Consider the following 23,955-nt stretch of genomic DNA (forward strand, 5'->3'; position numbering starts at 1 on the left):
CTGGAGCCCTGAAAACTCTCCTGCTTAAGCCAACGGGGAACACTTCAGTGCAACCTGCAAGGTAATTTCCTAATTTCCCAAGAATGCTAGAAGATTTGGCTGTGTCAAGACCAATCCAGATCCGCAAGCCTCTGAGAATAGCAGAACAAGCCGGGTCAAAGTTCTGCAGCGAAGGTAGGAAACTTGTGTATTGTGAAGGCCTAACTATGAAATGATACAATCTCATTCCCCTCTACTTAATTGAGCCAATATAGCCAGAAAAGTCATGATCCACATGCGAGTGAGCAAACCTGGCGATGAACAGAGAAAACTTTATTGTGGAAATTAAAATCTGAGTTTCTCACAATTTCCATGAAATCAGAGGTGTATTTCTTTTTTTCTTATTTTTTTAGTAAATGAAATATTAAAGGTCCATCCTAAATTTGAAAGTTACACAAAAAATATGTGCAGGAAACAGAGACCTGAGTTCTGATCCTGCTTCTACCACTTGTTATTTTTGTGGCTTCACATTTTTTAAAATTATATTGATTGATCAATTTATGAAGGCACACACATACCATGATATATGTGTGGAGTTAGAAGACAGCTTGTTGGAGTTTGCTCTTTCATTCTACCATGTGGGATCAGGAATGGAGCTTGCATGGCCAGGTTTTCAGTCAGGGCCTTTACCAACTGAGTCATGCTGGACCATCTGTGGCTTTTGGTAGATGCTGAAATAATCCCAGCTTCGGCTCTTTTCTGTGGAGATGCTCACACCAGGTGCTGCGTATTTAGAACCTCCTTTATGACTGGCATGGAGCCGTGTGCTTTATATGCTTGCCTCAAATTATCCTCGTAATGGCCACAGGAGGGTAAGGGGCTCAGAATGTAGGCCAGCGAAAGAAAGGGTATTTAGCATGGATACAGCCCTAACTTCAGCCTTCAGTGCAGCAAAGAGGAAGAAAAGCAGAAGCTGAAATAGCAGTGTTTTTCCTTGGGGCAGCTACAGTGATGAAAAGGGAATCTGTGGCTTTGTCTGGCCTTTACTGTTCGTTGAAGATGATGCTTCTGCTGTGGAAAGTGGTGGCTCACGAGGTGTAACGATGAAAGGGACTTGTCCTGGAGACTGGTTACATGGCCTGTCCTACTCATCTGGCTGACTTTCTGGTGAAGATAAGTGAGAGTCATCTGGAAAGACGAGTCCCATAAGAGATAATAAGCAAGACTTTCTGAGGAACCATGTCTGCATTCTCTGTTCTATGTGACACTCCTAGTTCGAAAGCTCACCAGTTCTCTTATTTCTGGACTGACCACCAATTTGCCCCTTCTCTGCTAGACATTGCTTCCTCTCTCTGCTTACTAGTAACTCCATGATGGCCCCAACACCCAAATGTTCACCTGACCTTGTGGTTTGGCTCAGCTATTCTCTCTCTTGTCTGAACTTGCTCCTGACTTCTGATGCCTCCATGCTGCACAAAAAATACACTTCATCCTCAAACTGAGTGTGGTGCCTCAAACACATCTAGAAAATATGCATTCTCGGCTCCTGTTTGTTTTCCAGCCATAACATGGAGAGTAAAGTCTCCGTGCTCAGATCCTCTGGGCAGGCCAACCAGAGCAGTCATGAAGGGAAAGCCTGACCCCAGAAACCTCCTGCACAGATTTGAGTCACCTTTGCTCTGAATCAAGCAACTGCAGCTTACACACCCTGTCTGGGGGGCAATGTCTTCAGCTGCAAGGTGAGCCCTGGAATAACCCTGTAGAGCTGGGTAGCAATTACATTAATACTTCTAACTCAGCTTCTTTCGGTGTCACTTAAAGCTTGGTGACAACATAGGTGCCAGGTGTTGTAACTGTCATTAACATCACGTGTATCTCTTGATCTCAGACCTCCCCATCACCACAGAGTATGAAGGTGCAGTGTCTTGTAGGAGTAGCTATCAGCCCACACTCCAAAGCTCTTCTAGCTAACAATGAACACCCGCTTGCATAGTAGCTCTCCAGGAAAGCCTCCACTATCTGAATGAGAAGGAATGACTGAACAGTTCTGAACATTTTTTCCAATACAGCATTATCTTTTCTTTTAACAGCACCTTGCCCACATTTTCAGTACTGTGAAAAGCTCAGAACCACTGAAACATGCCAGCTCCCCTTGTTGGGGCTGAGCAATGAAATGACATCAATGCCACCAACCAACCAGGAAAGCTTTAGCATTTTGGTATAGTTTTTGGGTTATGAAAAACATCAGTTGCCATCTACCATTCGTCTCCTTTTTTAAATTTATTTTTCAGTTTAAATTTAGATTAGAAACAAGGTTGCTTCACAAGTCAGTTCCAGGTCCCTCTCCCTTTCCCTCCCCTCTTCCCATGCCCTCCCCCCAACACCCCCCCATTATCCCCTCATTTCCCCAGGGAGGGTGAGGCCCTCCATGGGGGTGTCCATAGTCTGTCATTTCATATAGGGCAGGGCCTAGACCCTTTCCCAAGAGTTCAGGGTGAGAGTGCACCTCACATTGTTGGATGGGAGTCCAAAGTCCGTGTGTATACTCGGGATGGGTAATGATCTGCTGCCCAAGGCTCAATAGATTACCTAGGCCTCCTCACTGACACCCAGATTCAGGGGGTCTTGATCAGTCCCATGCTGGATTCCCAGGTATCAGCCTGGGATTCAAGAGTTAACACTTGTCAGGTCAGCTGTTTCTGGGGGTTAAACCAGCCCAGTCTTAATCCCTTTGGTCATCAGTCCTCCCTCTCTGATACTGGCTTTCTTGAGTTCAGCTCAGTACTTAACCAAGGGAGTCTGCCTCGTCTTCGATAGTCAAAAAAAGAGAAACATGGCATGTACTCTCTCATATATGGATTTTAGACATAGATCTGGGGAGTGCCAGCCTACAATCCTATGGCCAGAGAGTCTGGGAAACAGAAACTCCATTCGTCTCTTTTATGTGCTGGATTCTTAGTCTGTGCTTCACAACATCAATAGTCAAAATAGTACAGGTAGATGTTCTACAAACTGTCCCTCAATTAGTTCTAGAATACTTCCTGCTCATTGGACTTAGGTGATGGACACTAAAGAGGTATACAAGGAGGACTCTCTACACTGTTGCAGTGATGTTATCAACAGGCTTTTTGGCTGTAATATACTGTTTCCCATTTGCAATGAACAGGAGTTATGAAATTGCATAATCACTTGGTTACTCAAACTTTCACTCTCAGCTCTTGGCATGCAAAAATCAATGCTGGAAAGGTTTCCAAGTTCTGATTTGCTATATCATCCCTTCTGTGTTTATTATTTGGCTTATCTAGTATATGAGAGAATTTCCATTGTCTTCCATTTATGAATTTTTATCAGTATGGGGACCATGTTTCTGAGTTTTTCAGCAGATTATAAAATTTGCTACTATCATTTAATTTGGGACACAGATTGTCAGTTGGTCAGAGAAAGTGCTGTGGTTTAGCTCCAGTTCCTTTTGAAATATTTCTAAGCATCCTCTGGGTAATTCTTTTCTTCCTAGTACACCGGGCTCAGAGCCACTTTGTGCTCTTTTGCAGTCCAGTCCTTGAATCATCAATTGCTAGAGTCACGCAGTTAAGGACAAGTTTAAATGAAAGAGCCACAGCTATAAACATGACTGCTAGAAATTAGGAATATTCTAGGTGTATTAGGTCTTGATTGACCTCTAGATAGTTTCATTGATCTTAATTGGAGACAATCCAGATGAGTGGGGAATTGAAAGTTATCACAAAGACAGAGACAAGGCAGCTGCTTCTAACATTTAGTAAGTGAAGTCAGAAATGACAAATTTCTTGCAATGCACAGAACCATCTAGCCTAAGAAAGAATTGGCCCACAAACAGCACCCTTGTGAATTAATGGTGTTCCAGTCCCAGAACACTCACAGCAACTAGTCTTTCTTGTGTTTTATTCTTATGGGAATTGTTTTCATTCATTCGTCCATTGACTTAGCGACTATTTTTTCTTCTATTTGGTATCAAATTAACTGGGTGAACTACCATGTAGTCTAAGAAATACGAAAGGCTGTCATTGTAGATCTAATTTAGCAAAGCCTCTACTTCCCATTCACCAATTGCTTTTCAGAGACCCTCTTCTACAGGTTGCCTAGGAGCCCAAGATGTCTGGTGAGACATACCCTCCCATCATACAGTGTGCATGCAATAATCTACCTAGTACTTAGCTCTGCTCATCGCACCAGCACTAATGTTTATGTGCTGAATATTATACTAAGCCCCTTACAAGCATTTCCTCATTTAACCTCTGTGGTAGCCCTATAAATCGAATAGTTTTATTATCCAGTCATACAAAGGATGGAGGATTGGTTGAGGTCAAAAGCATTCCTAGGACTGTACAGCACTTCAGTGGCAGAGGCAGAATTCAGAGCTCCACAGGCAAATGCCACGCTGAATATTCAGCTTTTCCGTGCGAGGACATTTCCAGTCAAATGAAAACTATAAAATTCAGTAGCTGTGTCTCAAAAAATATTAAACCTTTACCACAGAAGATAAAGCAAAGAACCTAACTGGGCTTTGAGGCCACACAAAGTCACTGCAGCTAAGCCACGTTGCAATCTGTGTTTTTCTAGCAGTTTAAACTGTGTTCAAAATTAATCAGACAAGCATTTACTGTAGTCTTGAGTGAAAGGTCTCCTGATAAAGAACACTGATTCTATGGAGCACAGTGCGGCAATGAGTATGTGCGGCGATATCACTAGAGAGATTAAATCTATGACTCTTACAGACTTCCACGAAACCAGAAGCATGGCGCCCAAGGCAAGGGCTACATGGCCAATACCATGGCAAGTCTTATGAAATAGTACTCCCTATTGTTCTAGGAGCATTCTCAACACTTCAAATGTTGAGCTAATAGATGTTTGCTAAGATCTCAGCGTACATCAGAACATCATGAAGCCACCCCTAGAATGACCCCCATCCCTGCCTGCCTTATCTCCTGGTGCATAGTGAGCTCTTTTTATACCATTATATTGAAAATAGATTTTTTTCTCATATACCTTGATTATGGTCTCCCCTCCCTCAACTTCTCCCAGTTCTTCCTATTCATATCTATCTTTTGCTGTCTCTCATTAGAAAACAAGGAGCCTTAACACTTGGTAGGCAGAGGCAGGAGGGTATCTATGAGTTCAGGGCCAGTCTGGTCTACAGAGTGAGTTCTAAGACAGCCAAGGTCACACATAGAAACCCTGTCTCAAAAAATGAAAGGAAGGAAGGAAGGAAAAAGAGGAAGGGAGAAAGACAGACAGAAAGAAAATGAAGAGGTTTCTAAGGGAATATAATTAATATATTATAATACAAAACATAATACACCAGAATAGGACAAAATAAACAAACATAAGTAAAGTAGCCCAAGAAAAGATACAAGAAACAGATATAAACACAGAGGCCCACTTATCAACATGCTCAGGAATCCCCATTAGAAACACAAACTGGAAGCTGGAATATATATACAAAGTACCTGTATAGTAAGTAGACATAAAGAAGCATATGTACACACACACACACACACACACACACACACACACACACACACACACAATAATTTTAAAGCCCTGACACAACATTATAAGAGTATTTTGTTTTCCCAGTAAGAGTCCCTTGAAGGAAACTAATTTTTATTTGCAAGTGGTTATCGATTGTATTCTTTAGAAGCAACTCCTAAAACAGAATTGGGTGAACAAGGCCTGGGTAAAAGTAACCTGTGTGAAACACGGTGCAGTAGGATTGGCAGGAAGATGCAGACTCTCAGGATTTCAGCTCTGTCTTCACCAGCTGCCTAGAGTATCTTCCTATTGGGTGGAAATGACTGGAACTTTGCACCCCCAGCTCACTTAATTCTTATCAGAGGCTGTGAACTGCATCACCTCAACCAGAATCCCAAGGTGGAACACCAAGAACCCAATAGCTAAAAGACACTAGCAAGCCATGTAGCTCACCACTACAGAGTTCTTTGAAGAGGGATCTCCAGAGGCAACTATGTGCGTGTCTATGTCACTGCATGCATTGAGGCCATGAGGTGACATGACAGTCAACACGACTACACTGGAAGTGTCACCTCTATCACTTGAGTTCCTGGACACCCCAGACCATTCTATGTAAGTCTCCCTACTAAGAAAACAAAATTTCATTCAAAGGAAGCAAATTGTCCGTTTCCTCTACTCACCCTGAGTCAGGCTGAGAGCAATCATGGGATGATCACTGCATAGGACTCTTCCTCATATGTTTCCCCTTAGAGTGGAGAGGAGCAATAGTGACAAGGCCATGCTTAAGGGGTCATTTGCTTTTAGTAACTTGATGCTTGCATGAGATTTCAGCATCCAGCAACAACTACCAGCCCTGACAGGCATCAACCTCATTTAGTGAGATAGTTCCTTTCTGAACACAAGAAATATAAGAAGAATAAATTTTAGAAGGAATGCTGTTTCTTCAATTGATATGAGATTTTTGTTTGTTGGAAGGCATTTCTGTGGGGAGCCGCCCCCACATTCTCCGTTACAAGATGGCGCTGACACCCGTTGTCAGTTGGAGTAAACAACCTTGGTGCGCACGTGCCTGCTACTTTTCCATCCCTTACTCTCTGCCTCTCCCGTGGCGTCATATGGGCTGATGAGCAGGAGCCAGTCAGGAGATGACACGTCCGAGGCGGGGACTGCTGAGCTATATAAGGGTTGGGCTTTTCGCTCCCCGGGTCTCCGCTCTATAAGCTTATGCTCTCCCTCTCAAGACGCATTAAAGCTGTTCTGCAGAAGGATCCTAAATGTGCCTCGTCGTTCTTGCTGGCGAGACGGTAGTGCAGGACACATTTCTACTGGGGAAAGGGAAACACTGGTAGCATTTGTGACTTACTGAAATGATTTGAAAATTTCAGAACAAAGATTCCTTTGAATAACCTGCACTAATGATAATGGATATGATAATTTCTTTCCTAATTGAGCTGTAATGACTGAGGTGCAGGCCACTTCCCTGGATTAATAAAGAGCCAAGGAGTTGACAGTTTAGACCACTAAGCCAGCTGGTACTTCATCTTAGTGAAGGGCATACTGCCAGATTCATGTTAATATTGTGAGAGTAAGCCCAAAACAATGGAGGCAGGAACTTATTTTTGAGAATAAATTTAATGTGGCAATTAGGTACCTGACATGAAGTTGAACTGTGCAAGGGCTATTGTGAAATAAACTGTCACATGAATTCTTCAAGTCCTAGTACATTCATAATGTCTTCAAGTATTTGGTTGCTTAAAAAAAGGGCTGAAAGGAAAAGGGACCCTTGGCAATACAAAAAAAAGTGTCATGAACAGTCGCATGCAAATAAACTATTATGACTTACTGCCTCCCACTCTCCACTCCAGACTTAAACCAATACTCAAAGAATTGGGTTGACCTCAGACAACTATACATTCTGGAGATAAACCACTACTAGTGTTTTCTGGTGTCTCCTCTAGGAAAATCAGAGTGCTTCTCACTAGAGCACCACAGCTGTCCCAAAAGAATCATCTGTTATCAGAAATGTCAGAAAAAGCTATGCACATCCGAGCAAGGCATAACCTCTGTCTCTCCAAAGACTCAATTCTGCAGAGATCTTAGAGTCCATAGAACATATTTTTACAGTTCTGATTGAGGATTAAAATTTCAAATCACTCTCTGCCTTCCAGCATCTAGATTCTGTAATCATTATTTCAATCTATAGTGAAGGAAATGGTTGACAGGGCTTAATCTGCCCTGTGAAATCGCCTATGCAGCAATCAAGTACTAATGTACCCATTCATTCCATCGAATTTTACAAAGCTGTTACTGTGTAATGTCATGATTCTAGGGCTTGAAGATGTGGAGCTGAATAAAATATAATCTCTGCTGCCAGACAAGATAGTGGAGTCTGAAATGTTAAGAAAAATGCATTAAGGTATCATGGTTACCATTGAAGGAGGATGGGAGAAGCAGGGAATGAGAGGATAATCTTGCCAGGCAGAGAGGGAAGGAACCTTGAACCTCAATAGAAGATGCTGGTAGACAGAGTTCATAAAGAGCTTCCCAGGCCAACAGAGAAGGCGAATGAAGGACATGGCAAAGTGAAGAGCTGGGTGTACTGGGGAACACGAAAGGGATTCCAACGGCCACCATCATCGGCATCTCCGAGTGCTGATACTCCCATTCTTTCAGCAAATGCCCTTACTGACCAAGTGTGTGACTAGCAGCCTGGTCCCTAACGAGCCTGCCTGTTTCTGCATCTACTTCTTGCCTTCTGTTAGCCAGAGATGTTTACTCCCAAACTGGTTTCTGCCAGTCATACTCATTATTAAAAATGTGTAATTTAGCTAACATTAAAGAGCTGCTGTTTCTGTGAAAATTAAGATAGATACTTTGCAAAGTCTTGACATTTTTTAGTGAGTCACTAAAAAAGCTTCAGTAGAATTAAGCTCAAGAGAGCCAACTATAAAAGATGAAGGAGGATTATAAAAATCCCTCCAATAACATTCTGCATCAGATTGCTTTGCTGGTGTCTCAACTCCTTGCTCTAATTTAAAGAAACCAAGATTGGAATTCGTAAAAGATACATTATGGGTATGTTTGATGCAAAAATGATGAGGAATAAAACTCAATGAAAGTCCCAGCCTTGTGCTAAAGAAATGGCAAACAAATGTACACTTACATTTTGTATTAATATGCTTAAGGCAGATTGTGTGTATGCCTCATTTCTTTAAACAATGTTTTTATCAATTAACCAGATGCTAGCATTAGTGTGCTGGCTGAGATGTTTCTGTAATAGAATCAAATTACAGTGAGATGAGAAAAATATCTAACTGAAGAAGGCTAGAATCTTCCAGAAGCCAGCAAAGGGCATTTGTAGTTTGTGCTGCAAATCGGGAGTGGAAAACCACAGCGTGCCAGCCAAATGCAGCCTGCAGTGGATTTTCAGAGTCTTATTGGGACACAGCCATATCCATTCAGTCTTCACTTGTCTATAGCTGCTTCCAAATGGCAGTAGCAGAACTGAATAATTGTTATAGATATTATATGCAGGTGTTTAGAAAAAGGTTAGTGTGCATTTTCGTCAAAGCATGAGAGCCTACCCTTCTGCATAAACAAGTCTCCCAATAAAAACCTCAGCCATTAGGGACCAAGCACTGCTGCCTAGTCCCCAGCACCAGGAGAGAATAATAAATCCAAAGGAGTAATGTCACATCTTGTGAATATATAGAAAAGTGGCAACTCTCATACCATTGGAAATCTCTAAATTCTATCATAAGCAAAACCCATGGTGAATCCAAGTCAGGAGTTTGATTTTCATGGGAGAAGAATTTGCAAAGCTAAGGCCATTGCACCAATGGTGGCCAGCCACACAGGCCTACAGATTTGAGAGAGGTTAAGGGAGGATATCCACCATCCTGTAAGCACTGAGTCCCAGTCTGCAGCAGTGTCACACTAGTACTGATACAGCTGCAGAGTAGGCATTGGAACTCACCTGGAGTGTTCCAATGCCTACTCTGTAGCCCCCCCCCCAACAAAGCACCTAAGGAGGAATTCAAAGTTTATGGCTGACTAACAAAACTTTACAGACAGAAAACCCAGGTTTGCTAAACTCCTGAATAAAATTAATTCAACATTTCATTTGAACATCTTTGGAGAAATGTGCCTATTTTCAATATATACTTTATTATAAAAAGCTGCAAAAAATACACATCAAAGTAACTAGGCCCACTCAAAAATGTCTGGGGCCTTGGGTAGTAGATCAGTGTTTACCATGGCGTATGAATGAACTTTGGGAGCCCATTCCAAATAGAGGGATGCTCTCTCAGCCTGGACGCATGGGGAAGGGCCTAGGTCCTGCCCTGGATGAAATGAGAGACTCTGGACATCCCCCCTTGGAGGGCCTCACCCTCCCTGGGGAATGATATGGGGATTGGGTAGGGGGCTGGAAGGGTGCTGGTGGAGGGACAATGGAGGAGGGGTGGGAGAGGGAGCTGGGATTGACATGTGAAGCATGCATGTTTCTAATTTAAATAAAAACATATATTGAGGAAAAGATAACTAGGTTCAATGTCTACACATATTAAAGAACTTATTTACTATTAGACTTCCCATTCTGGAGCTTCTCATTGGAGATTACACTTTCACTGCCAAATATATTTTTACACACTTATCCACAATAAAAAGAAAAAATTCAAGACATAGTTAGAATTAGAAACATTAGTCTTATACCCTCTGTCATAACTCTTATTCATTACCTGGATTCAGGCCTTCTTTATCTCCTAGTATTTAGCCTTGCATATTCCTTTGTGAACGTGTTATAGTGTACCCAGTTTTAAGCAAAAATACTATCTTTATCTCTCATATATGCTTGTGTGTGTGTGTGTGTGTGTGTGTGTGTGCGTGTGCGCGCGTGCGCGCACGCACAGGACAATGTCAGACATGTTGCGTGGATTTTGTTTTTGAGGCAGAGACTTTCACTGGATTGAAGCTCACAGACTCAGCTAGTCCGATGGCCAGTGAACCCCAGGAAATTGACTGTCTCTCTGCCTTCCCAGCATGGTATTACAATATGCAGCATTGTGCCTGACTTTTTTGTCAGTTCTATTGGTAGAACTCTGATCCACATGCTTACACAGCAAGCACTTTACAGAAGGAGCATCATTCCAGGCTGCTCAGTGCTCCAACATACACTATCTCATATCTGTCATTCAGTTAAAATGTCTGAGTCTCAAAATGAAACTGAAATCCATTGTTAAAAGCCAAAAAAACCAAGAGAATTAGATAGAGGACACAGGTGCATAGACAAGCCCTTTAAAACAGTGTTATAAAGGAACAAAAGTCCTTAAAATAGATATTATGAAAGAAGATGCATAGATAGTAAATACACTCAGAAAAATGTTCAATTTCATTAACTCAAGCATTTCTTTTTTTTCCTTTTTTTTTCTTTTTAAGTTTAAATTTAGATTGGAAACAAGGTTGCTTCACAAGTCAGTTCCAGGTCCCTCTCCCTTTCCCTCCCCTCCTCCAGTGCCCTCCCCCCACCCCCCCAATATCCCCTCATTTCCGCAGGGAGGGTGAGGCCCTCCATGGGGGTGTCCACAGCCTTCATTTCATCCAGGGCGTGACCCAGACTCTCCCCCAAGAGTTCAGGGGGAGCGTGCATCTCTCACTGTTGGATGGGAGTCCAAAGTCCATGTGTATACTTGGGATGAATACTGATCTACTGCCCAAGGCTCAATAGATTACCTAGGCCTCCTCACTGACACTCCCATTCAGGGGCTCTTGAATGCTGGATTCCCAGGTATCAGCCTGGGATTCAAGAGTTAACACTTGTCAGGTCAGCTGTTTCTGGGGGTTAAACCAGCCCAGTCTTCATCCCTTTGGTCATCAGTCTCCCTCTCGGTTACTGGCTTTCTTGAGTTCAGCTCAGTGCTTAGCTGTGGGAGTCTGCCTCTTCTTCCATCAGCCACTGAATGAAGGTTCTGTTTCCCAGACTCACTGGCCATGGGATTGTAGGCTGGCACTCCCCAGACCTATGTCTAAAATCCATATATGAGAGAGTACATGTCGTGGAACATACTTAAACATAATAAAAGCTATATACAGTAAACCAACAGCCAACATCAAACTAAATGGGCAGAAACTCAACAATCAGGAACAAGACAAGGCTGTCTACTCTCTCCATACCTTTTCAACATTGTACTTGAAGTTCTAGCCATTGCCATACGACAACAAAAGGGGATCAAGGGGATACAAATTGGGAAGGAAGAGGTCAAACTTTCACTGTTTGCAGATGATATGGTAGTTTACATAAATGACCCAAAGAACTCTACCAGGGAACTCTTACAGCTGATTAACACCTTCAGCAAAGTGGCAGGCTACAAGATCAACTCAAGAAAATCAGTAGCCCTACCATATACAGATGATAAAAGGGCTGAGAAAGAAATCAGAGAAACATTGCCTTTACAATTGCCACAAACAACATTAAATACCTTGGGGTAACATTAACCAAACAAGTGAAAGACCTGTATCACAAGAACTTTGAATCTTTAAAGAAAGAAATTAAAGAAGCCTTCAGAAAATGGAAAGATCTCCCATGCTCTTGGATTGGTAGGATCAATGTAGTAAAAAATGGCAATACTGCCAAAAACAATCTACAGATTCAATGCAATCCCCATTAAAATCCCAGCACAATTCTTCACAGACCTTGAAAGAACAATAATCAATTTTGTATGGAAAAACAAAAGACCCAGGATAGCCAAAACAGCCCTGTTCAACAAGGCAACGTCCAGAGGCATCACCATCCCTGATTTCAAGCTCTATTATAGAGGTATAGTCCTGAAAACAGCTTGGTGTTGGCACAAAAATAGACAGGTAGACCAATGGAATCGAATTGAAAACCCTGATATTAACCCACACACGTATGAACATCTGATCTTTGACAAAGAAGCTAAAAATATACAATGGAATAAAGAAAGCATCTTCAACAAATGGTGCTGGCATAACTGGAGGCTGGCATGTAGAAGAATGCAGATAGATCCATGTTTATCGACATGCACACAACTTAAGTCCAAATGGATCAAAGACCTCAACATAAATCCAACCACACTGAATCTCTTAGAAGAGAAAGGGGTTGGTACCCTTGAACGAATTGGTACAGGAGACAGCTTCCTGAACATAACACCAGTAGCACAGACAGTTACATTATCTATTAATAAATGGGACCTCCTGAAACTGAGAAGCTTCTGTAAGGCAAAGGACACAGTCAGCAAGAAAAAAAAGGCAGCCCACAGAATGGGAAAAATATTCACTAATCCCACATCTGACAGAGGGTTGATCTCCAAAATTTACAAAGAACTCAAGAAGCAAGTCTCTAAAACACCAAAAGATCTAATTAAAAAGTGGGCTGCAGAACTAAATAGAGAATTTTCAATAGAGGAGTCTAAAATGGCTGAGAGGCACTTGAGAATGTGCTCAACATCCTTAGCCATCCGGGAAATGCAAATCAAAACAACTCTGAGATACCATCTCACTCCTGTCAGAATGGCTAAAATCAAAAACACCGAAGACAATTTATGCTGGAAAGGATGTGGTGAAAGGGGGACACTCCTCCATTGCTAGTGGGAGTGCCAACTGGTTCAGCCACTTTGGAAATCAGTATGGAGATTCCTCAGAAAAATGGGAATAAACCTACCACAAGACCCAGCAACTCCACTCTTAGGCATATATATCCAAAAGATGCCCATTCATACAACAAGGATGTCTGTCCCACTATGTTCATAGCAGCATTATTTGTAATATCCAGAACTTGGAAGCAACCTAGATGCCCCTCAACTGAAGAGTGGATAGAGAAAATGTGGTGCATTCACACAATGGAGTACTATTCAGCAGAAAAAAACCAATGGAATCCTGAGATTTACAGGCAAATGGATGACACTAGAAGAAACCATCCTGAGTGAGGTAACGCAGTCACAAAAAGAATTTCAAAAGTAAGCCATGGTAAGATATTATTCCCTCTTAACAGAACAACAATAAGAAAACATACTAACAGTATCAAGTGTGACAAGGACATGGAGCCATGGTGTCTCATATGTTGTTGATGAAAAAACATTGACGTTGCATGGATGCTAGAAGACACTTGGGCTGTTTTCTGTGGTAAGACCTGTGCTTACCCTATGTTCCAACAGTTTCATTTTCTTCCCCACTGGATGAGGGAAAAAGGATATCCACACACTATTTGTGTATGAGTGTTTATTAGCTTTATCTGAAATACTTAAAAATTGGAAATAAGCCAGATGTCTTCCAATGGGTTCATGGATAAGGAAACTATTCTTCCACACCTTTTAAAAATATTTAGAAGGAGAAAAGAAGAAGCTAACAATCTCAAAAGCTTCATGCTTTTTTTAAAAGGAAGTCAATATCTAATAAATAGAGACTAACCTTCTACTTACAAAAATAGCAAACTATAATGACATATAGATCAGTGGTTTCCAAGGAATAGAGAAGAGTAGAGAGTGTAGATAATGTGGGAATTCTGTTCAGCTATGAAATATTCCTGCATCCTGACTGTAAGGTTAATGTTGTGACCATATGTGAGGTTGAATACATAGACATCAAGAAGTTGGGAAAGAGGTCGTGGAGAGACAGATCAGCAGTTCAGAACACTTGCAGTCCCTGCAGAAGATCAGAGTTTGGCTCCTAGCCCCACTTGCCACTCCAGCTCCAGAGAATACCATGCTCTCTTCTGTGCTCCACAGGCACTCAGACATACATACATACATGCCTACATACATACATACAGAGAGAGAGACAGAGAGACAGAGAGACACAGAGAGACACAGAGAGACACAGAGACAGAGAGACAGAGAGACACAGAGAGAGAGGAGTTCAGGGGGAGATGCAGCGAGGGGAAGAGAGAGCAAAAGAGGGAGGGGGAGAGAGAGAGAGAGGAACAGACACACACATACACACACACACACACACACACACACACACACACAAACAAAATGGCAATACACAAAATAAGCAGTGTCTTTAGTCCATAACCTTATACCAACATTAGTTTCCAGGTTTTCATCTTCATATTAAGGTTGCCATAGTCAAGGAATTTGTTGTGCTCATTTTCTCACTTTCTTTAAATTTACATGTGTGTTGATGTATCTGCATGCATGTACACACATGTGAAGACAAGCAGAGGCTGGAAGAGTGTGTTGACTGCCCTGAAGTGAAATTGCAGACAGCTGTGAACCACATGATGTGGGTATGATAGGAATCACTAAGTTTCTCTTAGGCACCTGAGCCATCTCTCTAGCCCCTATGGTTTTCACTTATAAAGTGACTTTAAAACAAAAGCATCTAACAGCTGGTAAATAGGAATGATAAATAAGAGGGAACCATTCTAGGAGAGAGGGACATTTTGATTGACAGGGAATATCTGCTGAATTGGAAATTTGAGAAAAACTCTAAAGCTTCATGAAATTAATCTGAGGAACCATCTCTTGGCTCTGGGAAGCAAAAGCAAAAATTAAGAGACTTCAAGGGCAGGCCCCATGCCCAGAGTAATTGGCTGACACAAAAGAAACTCAATATTCTTTAGGCTTTTTGCCTCATTTTGCCTTATTTGATATTTTTGTTTTGGTTTGGTTTTGTCTTACTAGTTATTTTGTGGGCTTATTTCTGTGTGTGCTTATTGAAGTTTTTTGTTTGTTGAGAGACAGGACATAATTAGAAATAGTGGAGGGAAAACCTGGATCAAACATACTACATGAAAATTTTTTCAATAAAATGTTTTTAAACAATGAAAAAGGAAGGAAAGTAAGAAAACACATGAATTAGCTTTAGAGTTGACTTTCTACACAATCATATATTTAAAACTACATTTTACTTACATAAAAAGTAAAGTTGGATTGACATTCCTGTGATACACAGTTTAAGTAAATGCTAAAAGAAGGAAACTTGAGCCGAGTGGATGTGGTACACAACTTTAATCCCAGTACTCGGAAGGCAGAGGCAAGGAGAGCTCTATTGGAGGTAAGCCTGGTCTATAGGGCTAACTACAGGACAGCCAAGGCTACATAGAGAAACGCTGTTTTTCAAAACAAGAGAAAGAGAGAAAGGAAGAAAGAATGAAGGAAGGAAGGAAGGAAAGAAAGATAGAAAGAAAGAAAGGGAGGAAGGAAGGAAGAACCAAACAGAAAGAAAGGAACAACGTAGTTCAATATAAACAAAGTAATTCAATATAAATTTCTCAAAATAAGCTTCAATGAAAAAAGAAAAAAACCCAGAGAGCTAGAAGAAGAGGGGGGGAAGGAAAGAGGGAAGAAGAAAGAATGAACTAGGGAATTATTTGCATAATCAATAGAATACTCAAAAATCAATAAATGAACTCAAATCATAGACCCAAAATTATTAAATAACCTGAAGCAGAATAATTATTTTCAAAAGAACAAGTAAAACTAAATCAAAATGCTGGGAAAGATAAATAGGAAAACTGAAGGCAGCCAGGTGAAGAGACATGGATGAACCACATAAAAGAAACAAAGGTAAGATTTGCCCAGACATCCAGTCAGAAACTGTTCAAGACAAAAGACAAAACAGCAACTTGAAGGTCAACTGGAGAGGAAGATGTCACTGAGACCACTGTCTGGGATCACAGTGTTTCCTTTGAGTTAACCACTATTTCTCCCTCTTAAAATCTTCCCACCCCATCTTCCACAAAAACTCCTATGACTCGGGGAAAGGTACATGGCAGATACAACACTGTAGAGCTGATTACTCCACCATATTGAATGAAAGAGAGAATATGATTCAAAATGTGAAAATGGGACTTAATAAAGAGATAGACTCTCTGGGAAAAACATCAAAATGTAATAAAAGTTGAAATGCAAAACACAGGAAGTCAGATGAACAGCTCATAGCAAAGATTTGCCAACATCAAATTAAGTAAAGGCAAGAAAGCAAAGATAGAGTAGAAGTTTAAGAAAATGTTAAAATCCTAAAAACAAAGCATAAACATAAGCTGTCTCACCCAAACCTCCACCAACAGGGTTGGCTCTATTGTGCTGCCCAGGGGAGGTACAAGGCCTGCTCTTCCAGAGTGATGCAGCTGGTGGGGGGAAGGGGCAGAGGTGGGGGAAATTTTAATTACTGTTTTGTCTCATCTTTTGTTATGAGTCTACTTAAATTCTTTACTTCACCTTGATTTAATAAATCATGTTCATAAATCCAACCATCTTTCCTAGATTTTTCCAGTTTAGTGAAGTATGGATTTTTAAATTATGTCCTTACAACTCTCTAGATTTCCTTGGTATGTATTATATTGTCTCCCTTTTCATCTCAGATTTTATTAATTTGGGCCTTCTGCTTTGCTTTTGATTTATTTTTCTCTCCTATCTTTTGATTAATTTGTCCAAAGATTTATCAATCTTGTTAATCTTTTCAAGAAACCAACTCTTCATTTCATTCAATGTTTATGTATTTTTAATTTCTATTTTATCAATTTCAGCCTTGACTTTTATCATCTCTTCTTATCTCCTCTTTCTGTGTGTTGTTTGTTCTTGTTTTCCTTAGGCCTCCATGTACAGCATTAAATTATTAATATAAGATCTTTCTGTTTTTTATATAGATAATTAGTATTATAAATATTATTTTTAAGACGCTTTCAAGTGTCCCTTAGATTTTGGTATGTTGTGCTTTCTTTTTCTTTCAATTCTAGGAATGTCTAAAGTTCCCTTCATTATTCTTCTCTTGATTCAATCTTCAATAATAACTGTATTACTTTGTTTCCAAGATTTTGTGTACTTTTTAACATGTCTACCAATGATATTCACTTTTATTCCTTTGTGGTTCAAAGAGTATGGACAGTGCTATTTTAATTTTCCTAAATTTCTTAGAACTGGGTTTGTGGCCAGGCTTGGTGGCACACACCTACCCCAGCACTTGGGAGGCATAGGCAGGTAGAGTCTGTGAGTTCATTCAAGCGCTTGTGTTTTCATGGCCCTCCTTCAGTCATTTGTTCACATCTTCTCCAGTTCCTTGAACATATAACAGCTGTTCTGAAGGTAGTCCATCAGTTTTGGGTCACACTTCTTGTGTCAAGCAAAGCAGTGTGTGAGATGGCTATGAGACAGGTGGGTGGGGAAATTAGTTTGGAGATCTATCTGGAGTTCAGGGTCAGGTTCTACATAATGCCTGTACTGAGCAGAATGGTAGGTTGGGTATCTGATAGACTGGCAGGCAGGGGACCATTTTTCATATTTTTAAATAACAACTGTAAACAATAACTTTATTTTTCCTTTTCTTTTTTATTTAAATTAGAAACAATCTTAATTTAACATTTCAATCCCAGTTCCCTCTCCTTCCCATCCTCCCCATCCCATCCCTCTTCTGCTCCCCAGGGAGGATGAGGCCTTCCATGGGGGAATCATCAAAGTCTGTCATATCATTTTGTAATAAAATTGTAACAGTGCATTGTATAATACATGATGGCACTGCCGGTAAATTGTCTAACACCCAAGGAAAGCCCGAATTCATTAATGTCCCATCTTAAGAGTTTATCCTCTGGCATTCTCAGAATTAATTTGAAGGCACTCCCATCTACCAGCTATACCAAAGGAAGGGATGTTAAAGACTTTAATGATCACTTACTAAATCTTCATTTCACCATGCGACATTTATCTGAACATAACGCTTCTCCACCTCCCCGTGTCTGCTTACAAACATGAGACCAATGATGTGTTTCTCAGATTTCTACAGTCTCCAGCTGGTCCAATGTTAATTCCAGTGGCTGGCCTACTCCTACAAAACTGATCCTTTCCCAAAATGGAAATGAATCTGCCTATAGCACATGTCCCGATACATTGTTTACTGTCTCCGCTGTTGAAAGAGTAATGGAGCTCTATTTTAAACTGATGTCACTATATGTAGCCACCATGTCATTTCTCGTTGCCACCTCTATGTCTTTCCTTTCCTCACTCAGAGCCGCCACCCCTATGTCACCTGTCCGAACTTTCCTATCCTTCGGGTTTGACCAAACTCTGGCATCACCATTTACTTCTCTCCACCATGCGCATATTTTGGCTTCACTTTAGAACCCACATTCACATTTACAAGATGCCCTTAAGGAAGCAAAAATGCCCAGTATAATCTGCTGTGGTTTCTACCTATCGCTATTTTCTAGTGTCTTTTATGTAATGAATTGGAGGAAATGGGCAATCCATGCACACGATTAGGCCTTTAAAAGTGTACCCTTTGTTCCCAAGGTCCTGTTAATTACCTCTTAGGAGCATTTTATTTGCAATGTACTCAATTACTAAGGTAACTAAATAGCTTTTACTGATCAGAGCTAGCATCATTTGCTTAATAGCTACTAGCAAATGTTATAGCACAATTCCGTGGCTACTGCATTACCAAAAATAGGCTTATTTAAGATTAAGCTCCAGGGAAAAAATAGATTTTACCAGAATACACTATAATTGTTCATATAACCACTTAGATCTACAGAAACATCAACATTTTTCCATTATTTTTCAATTAGGAAAAAATAAACCAACAGAGAATATCCAAGTAAGTCCACCGCCCATTCAACTCATTCAGCACACCCATCCTTCTCAGGAGAAGCTCCTTTTGGCTCCTCTTTGATTGGTCACTGCCCACAATTCTCAGACTTTTCATAAGCCTGCCCTAATCAACAGCAACTATTCTCATAGAGGCATGTTGTCTGAATGGGTAAAACCACTTGCTGAGCAAGCAAGAGGACCTGAGTTTGCACCACTGAATCCATGTAAACACCTAGATTTGGCTATGTAACCCAACTGTGAGGAATAGAGGGAATAGAGGACGAGGATTCTTGAGGCTAGCTGGCTGGCTTTTCTAGCTGAAAAATGGCAAGCTTAGTTCATTCAGTCAGAAACCTTTCTCAAGGAAACAAAGTAGAGAGTGGTTAAGGAGGATACCTGATAGCCTCCTCTGGCTTCTATGGGCACACACGTGCACAGTCACCACACATTCATATACCACACACACACACACACACACACACACACACACACACACACACACACACACACGGAGGGAGGGAAGGAGGGAGGGAGGGAGGGAGGGAGGGAGGGAAAAGGGAAGGAAAGGGGCAAGGGGTGAGGGAGGGAGGGTGGGAAAGAGGGAAGGAGGGAGGGAGAGAGGGAGGAAGGAAGGAAGGAAGGAAGGGAGAGGAAATAGAAATAAAGCTGTAAGAGACATCCTTTTTCTTTTCTTTCCTCACAGCTCAGAATTGCCAAAGGGTTTCTTTTCTCCCACATTGCAACAATTCTCTGGTAGTGCCTGAATACTTGTCTTTGATACTTCTTATTGTTGTTACCTACAGAGAAATAAAATGGCAGACAGAGAGACAGGCATGATACTTGGAGGCTAGTAGTTTTGCCCGCAGGAGTGAGGCTAACTAAGGCCTTCATCCCTCTACCTCCTGATTTTAAGACCTTTGTGAGCTTCCTGTAAGGGACACACCACCAGAGAGAGGTATCTAATCACATGTGACACACTCCAAAGGATAGTATCCTGTCCTTTCAGGGCACTGTCTTTATTCTATACTTCAGCGGTGGCTTCAGGAGTCCATCCCAGGACGCTTCGAGAACAGCTGCTTCTCTGCTCTGAGAGCTCGGTCATATGCTCCCTGCACTATGAGAGCAAGCCACTAATCACTTCTCCCACCTGAAAGTTCAGGTGGGTGGTGAGTGGTGCTGACCATCTCAGGGGCCAGAGAAGGTGAGGGTCAGAGAAAGCATGCACAGCCCGTGGGAGGCTATAGCATTGAGAGAAGAGGCAGCTGCTCTTCCAGGCCACAAAGTACCCAATAGCAACTTGATGCAGAGTAACTACTTGTTCTCAAATTCCATCTTCCCCATCAGAAAGGCTATCGTCAACAAAACAGTGAAAGTATAACTAAATAAAATAAAATGGGAAGCAAAAGTAAAATGGAGAACAAACGCTGTATCTGGGCAAAGCCTCTTGCAAACGCCTTATTGAGTTATTGAACAAAAGCCCCAGAGACAGAGGTGGGATTTGATTGGTCAGGGAGGCCCCAGAAGTTCCCTAAACAATAAAGGCTGTTGCCTTTCCTTAAAAAAAGTATGTGTGTGTTTTAAGTGTTTTGTCTTCATGTATGTATACCATATGTGTGCCAGGTGCCCACAGAGTCCAAAGGAGGGTCCCCTGCCCTCTGGAACTAGATTACAAACAGCTAGGAGCCAGCCTATCTTGGGTGTGTAGGTGCTGGGAACCAAGACTGGGTCCGCTGAAAGAGAAGCAAGTACTACTAAAAGCTGAGCCATCAATCCATTTCCTAGCATCTACTTTTGGTTCCCCACCAGAACTAGATGACAAGACCTAATGCTAAAGACACCACTTACCTCACCTGTGTAGTACAGAGAAAACAAGTGAAACTGAGCAACCATTTTCCTCCTTCCCAGCTGCTTGATTTTATAGTCCCAGAAGGTGCTATGCAGGCTTCTGGGAGTGGAAATGCTATCAGTTGCCCTACCCAGGTGTTAATCCTATCAGGTATGAGAACAATCTACCATATAAGATAGGCCCACTTCTGCAATAGTGGAATGGGAATAACAAATTGTTTTCTGATTGGATTTGCGGTACTGGAAACCCAGTGGTGGTCAGGGACAACTCTCCCACTCTTGCAACCACCTGTCTCAGGCATGCATGAGCAGGGAGGGGGCACAAGCTATTATTAAAGAGCTATTTCTTAACTAACCTCCAAATGTGTGGAATGATTTATCACTAAGAAGGTGTATTAATTCTACAGTGCTACCGCGATACATGGCTGCTGAGAGGGAGAAAAATAAGTTTTCTCTAGGGATAAGGCCTCTGTTAGGTTACCAAGTCTATGCATATGTACCCAAACAACACTAAATGTGTTCAGACTAGTTTGTGTGTGTGCTTGTACAACAATAAGAATTAAGAAGAGGTCATGAATTTAGCAGGCAGGGAACATGAAGAGAGTTGGAGAGGGAAGAGGGAATAAATTATATAAATACAATATTCATGTACTCACTTCCCAAATAAAGTTTAAATTAAAAGTAAGTATTCTATGAGACAAACCAAGATTCAAAACTTCCGATAGTCTGTCTTCACCCATGTTAGACAGGCAATAAGATGATGGTCCATCCTGTGAAAGACAGAGGTCAATTCCATAAGCATTTGCTGTCTTCAGTTTTGTCTTCTTTTGAGCCTTCTCACAGTTCTTTCACTAGTGTGGAAGCCCCTCTCCTGGGACTATTGATTCCTCGTCAGTTGTAGCTGAAATCCTTTCTAGGTGAAAACAAACTCTGGTATTTAAAGACAAGGCACTCCTGCTTCCCTTTTCCTCTGTAGCCATCTGCTACGCTAAGAGAAATAAAACCACCCCAGGAATTTGTTTTCACTGCAGTGTATGCACACGTTTTGGAGAGACTGAAGCATGTGTTTTTGTCAGACTCCTTCACAGGACTGATCAATATCCTGACAGACATCATTTGGCGATTCACTGGAGACTTCATGGCCCCCGACCTGGTCTGCAGAGTCGTCCGTTATTTGCAGGTATGGAAATCAGCTTTACAGAAGTACACCAGCACATCTGGAAAACATTGCCCTCTTAGAGTCCACTTGTTAGGGATTTTAGGATATGTGTATATATATTCAGAAGTAAGATTATGGTTTCATTCTTTTTATTACATCTGGGTCTTGGTAACATTTGTTTCATTGTCGGGAAACCAATAAGAATAGTTGTGATGTTAGTATTCTTTGTGCTCTGAATATAACTTTAAGAAGAGTCATTGCAGAAGGGTGGTATTTTGCAAGAGTGAATTTGCTACATATCATTTGAACACGCCCAGGGTACAGTCATTAATATGCAATACTTACATGAAAAATGTCTTCTACTCTCTTGTTGAGAATATTTTTGTGAAAAGAGCTGATTTTAATTATTATACTATAATAGTAATTGATTGATGAAATGCAAATTATAATCAGACTTAGTTACTTAAAACAATATGTATTATTTATTTTTTTCATGGTTTCCAATAGTAGAAAATTCAGGGATAGGTTGGTTGGCCTAAATAAATGCTAACCACAAGGATTCATCACATGATTCATGGCACTGGGCCTTTGTAGGGCATATCTGGGACCAGACAATTCACTTCAGAGGTGATCACTCATGCAACTGTTGGGTAATGTGTGGTCTGAGCAGAATGCTCACTTTCTTTCCAATGGGTCTCCCCATGGGTGCTCAATAGTATCCTCACAATTCAACAGCCTGATTTCCCAAGAACAATTTGTCCTTGTGATCAAGGTAGACATACCAATGTACTTCATGAAATAGTCACAATACTTATACACTATGGCCTCTGCATTTTTTCTTTTGGGCACACAAGTCAACTCTGATTTGTTATGGGGAAGAAGGAAACCACTACAGATAATGAAAGCAGGAGAAAAAGTTTATTGGGGACCTGCTGGAGGTGGGCCACTGGATCATGCTTTCCAAAAGTGCATTTATAATCCATGCTGTTTTCCATACTTACCAACTTTAAACTGTGACCAATAAACACCCATATCAGAAACACTTCTTCCAATTATATTTATAGTAAATACTAAAATAATAGTATATAAGATTCATCTTGGCAGGAAAACTCCAAAGATTCTCTCCTATGATGGCAACAAGAAAATGTTGGAAAGCAGCTGGAATGAAGTTTTGTAGGGTTCTGAAGATTGAACAAAAGTTTGCAAAAACCAAGAAGCACTGATGAGACGAGCTGACTGGAGTTAAAGGGAGCTTTGTGGTATTCTAGCCTTCAGTATTCCTATCCCACAGCATCTGTCTCTGTGGTAACCTTGAAAATTAATAGCTTTCTTTTACAGGAAAATAAAAATTCTGCCAGCCATAGAGAGAGTAGATCATGGATAGAGACTCACAAAGCCTTTTCCCAGAGAGTTACTATTATTCCAAGTGTCTGGCAGTCATTCAGAGAACTGGGCTTGCAAGGCTCACTCAGAACTTTTCCGTTGTAAAACCTCTGGGTCTTTGTCAAAAATAATGACTGTTGAGGAAAACAATAAATGAAAAAAATTGTAAAACATAAGCTGAGTAGCAATGCACTTATAGGCACCTTAAGAATCCCTGACTCATTCCTAAGACCCTAGAAGACAGGTGCGTACCTTGGAATGTACGGGGATGGCCAAAAGCTATTGCTCTTGACTGAGATATCAGACATAGTCCAACATCTTTTCATGATTAAAAATGTTCAATAGATTGGGACTAGGAAGAAAGAAGCTCAACACAAGTAATGTTGTGTGTGGCAGGGCCACAGCTAACACCACACTCAACAAAGATGATGGTGCAATGCTCCTTCTCTAAGATCAGCAACAGACAGGATTCTACCCAACTGGAAAGGCTGCAACAGAAAGATATAAACACTTCCAAATTAGAAATGTAGAAGCAAA

At 41.1% G+C, this 23,955-nt stretch overlaps 1 protein-coding gene across 1 annotated transcript in view; it reads left to right on the forward strand.

Annotated features, from left to right (window-relative positions):
- The window catches only part of Npsr1 (neuropeptide S receptor 1), a 176,069-nt gene that overhangs the window by 107,946 nt on the left and 44,168 nt on the right, over positions 1–23,955 (forward strand). The window contains exon 3 of the mRNA XM_013119373.3: positions 21,953–22,056. Coding sequence (XP_012974827.1) covers positions 21,953–22,056 — 104 coding nt within the window. The remainder of the gene's footprint in view (positions 1–21,952; positions 22,057–23,955) is intronic.

Source organism: Mesocricetus auratus, unplaced genomic scaffold (assembly GCF_017639785.1).
Source record: "Mesocricetus auratus isolate SY011 unplaced genomic scaffold, BCM_Maur_2.0 Super-Scaffold_100022, whole genome shotgun sequence".
NCBI classification, from domain to species: Eukaryota; Metazoa; Chordata; class Mammalia; order Rodentia; family Cricetidae; genus Mesocricetus; species Mesocricetus auratus.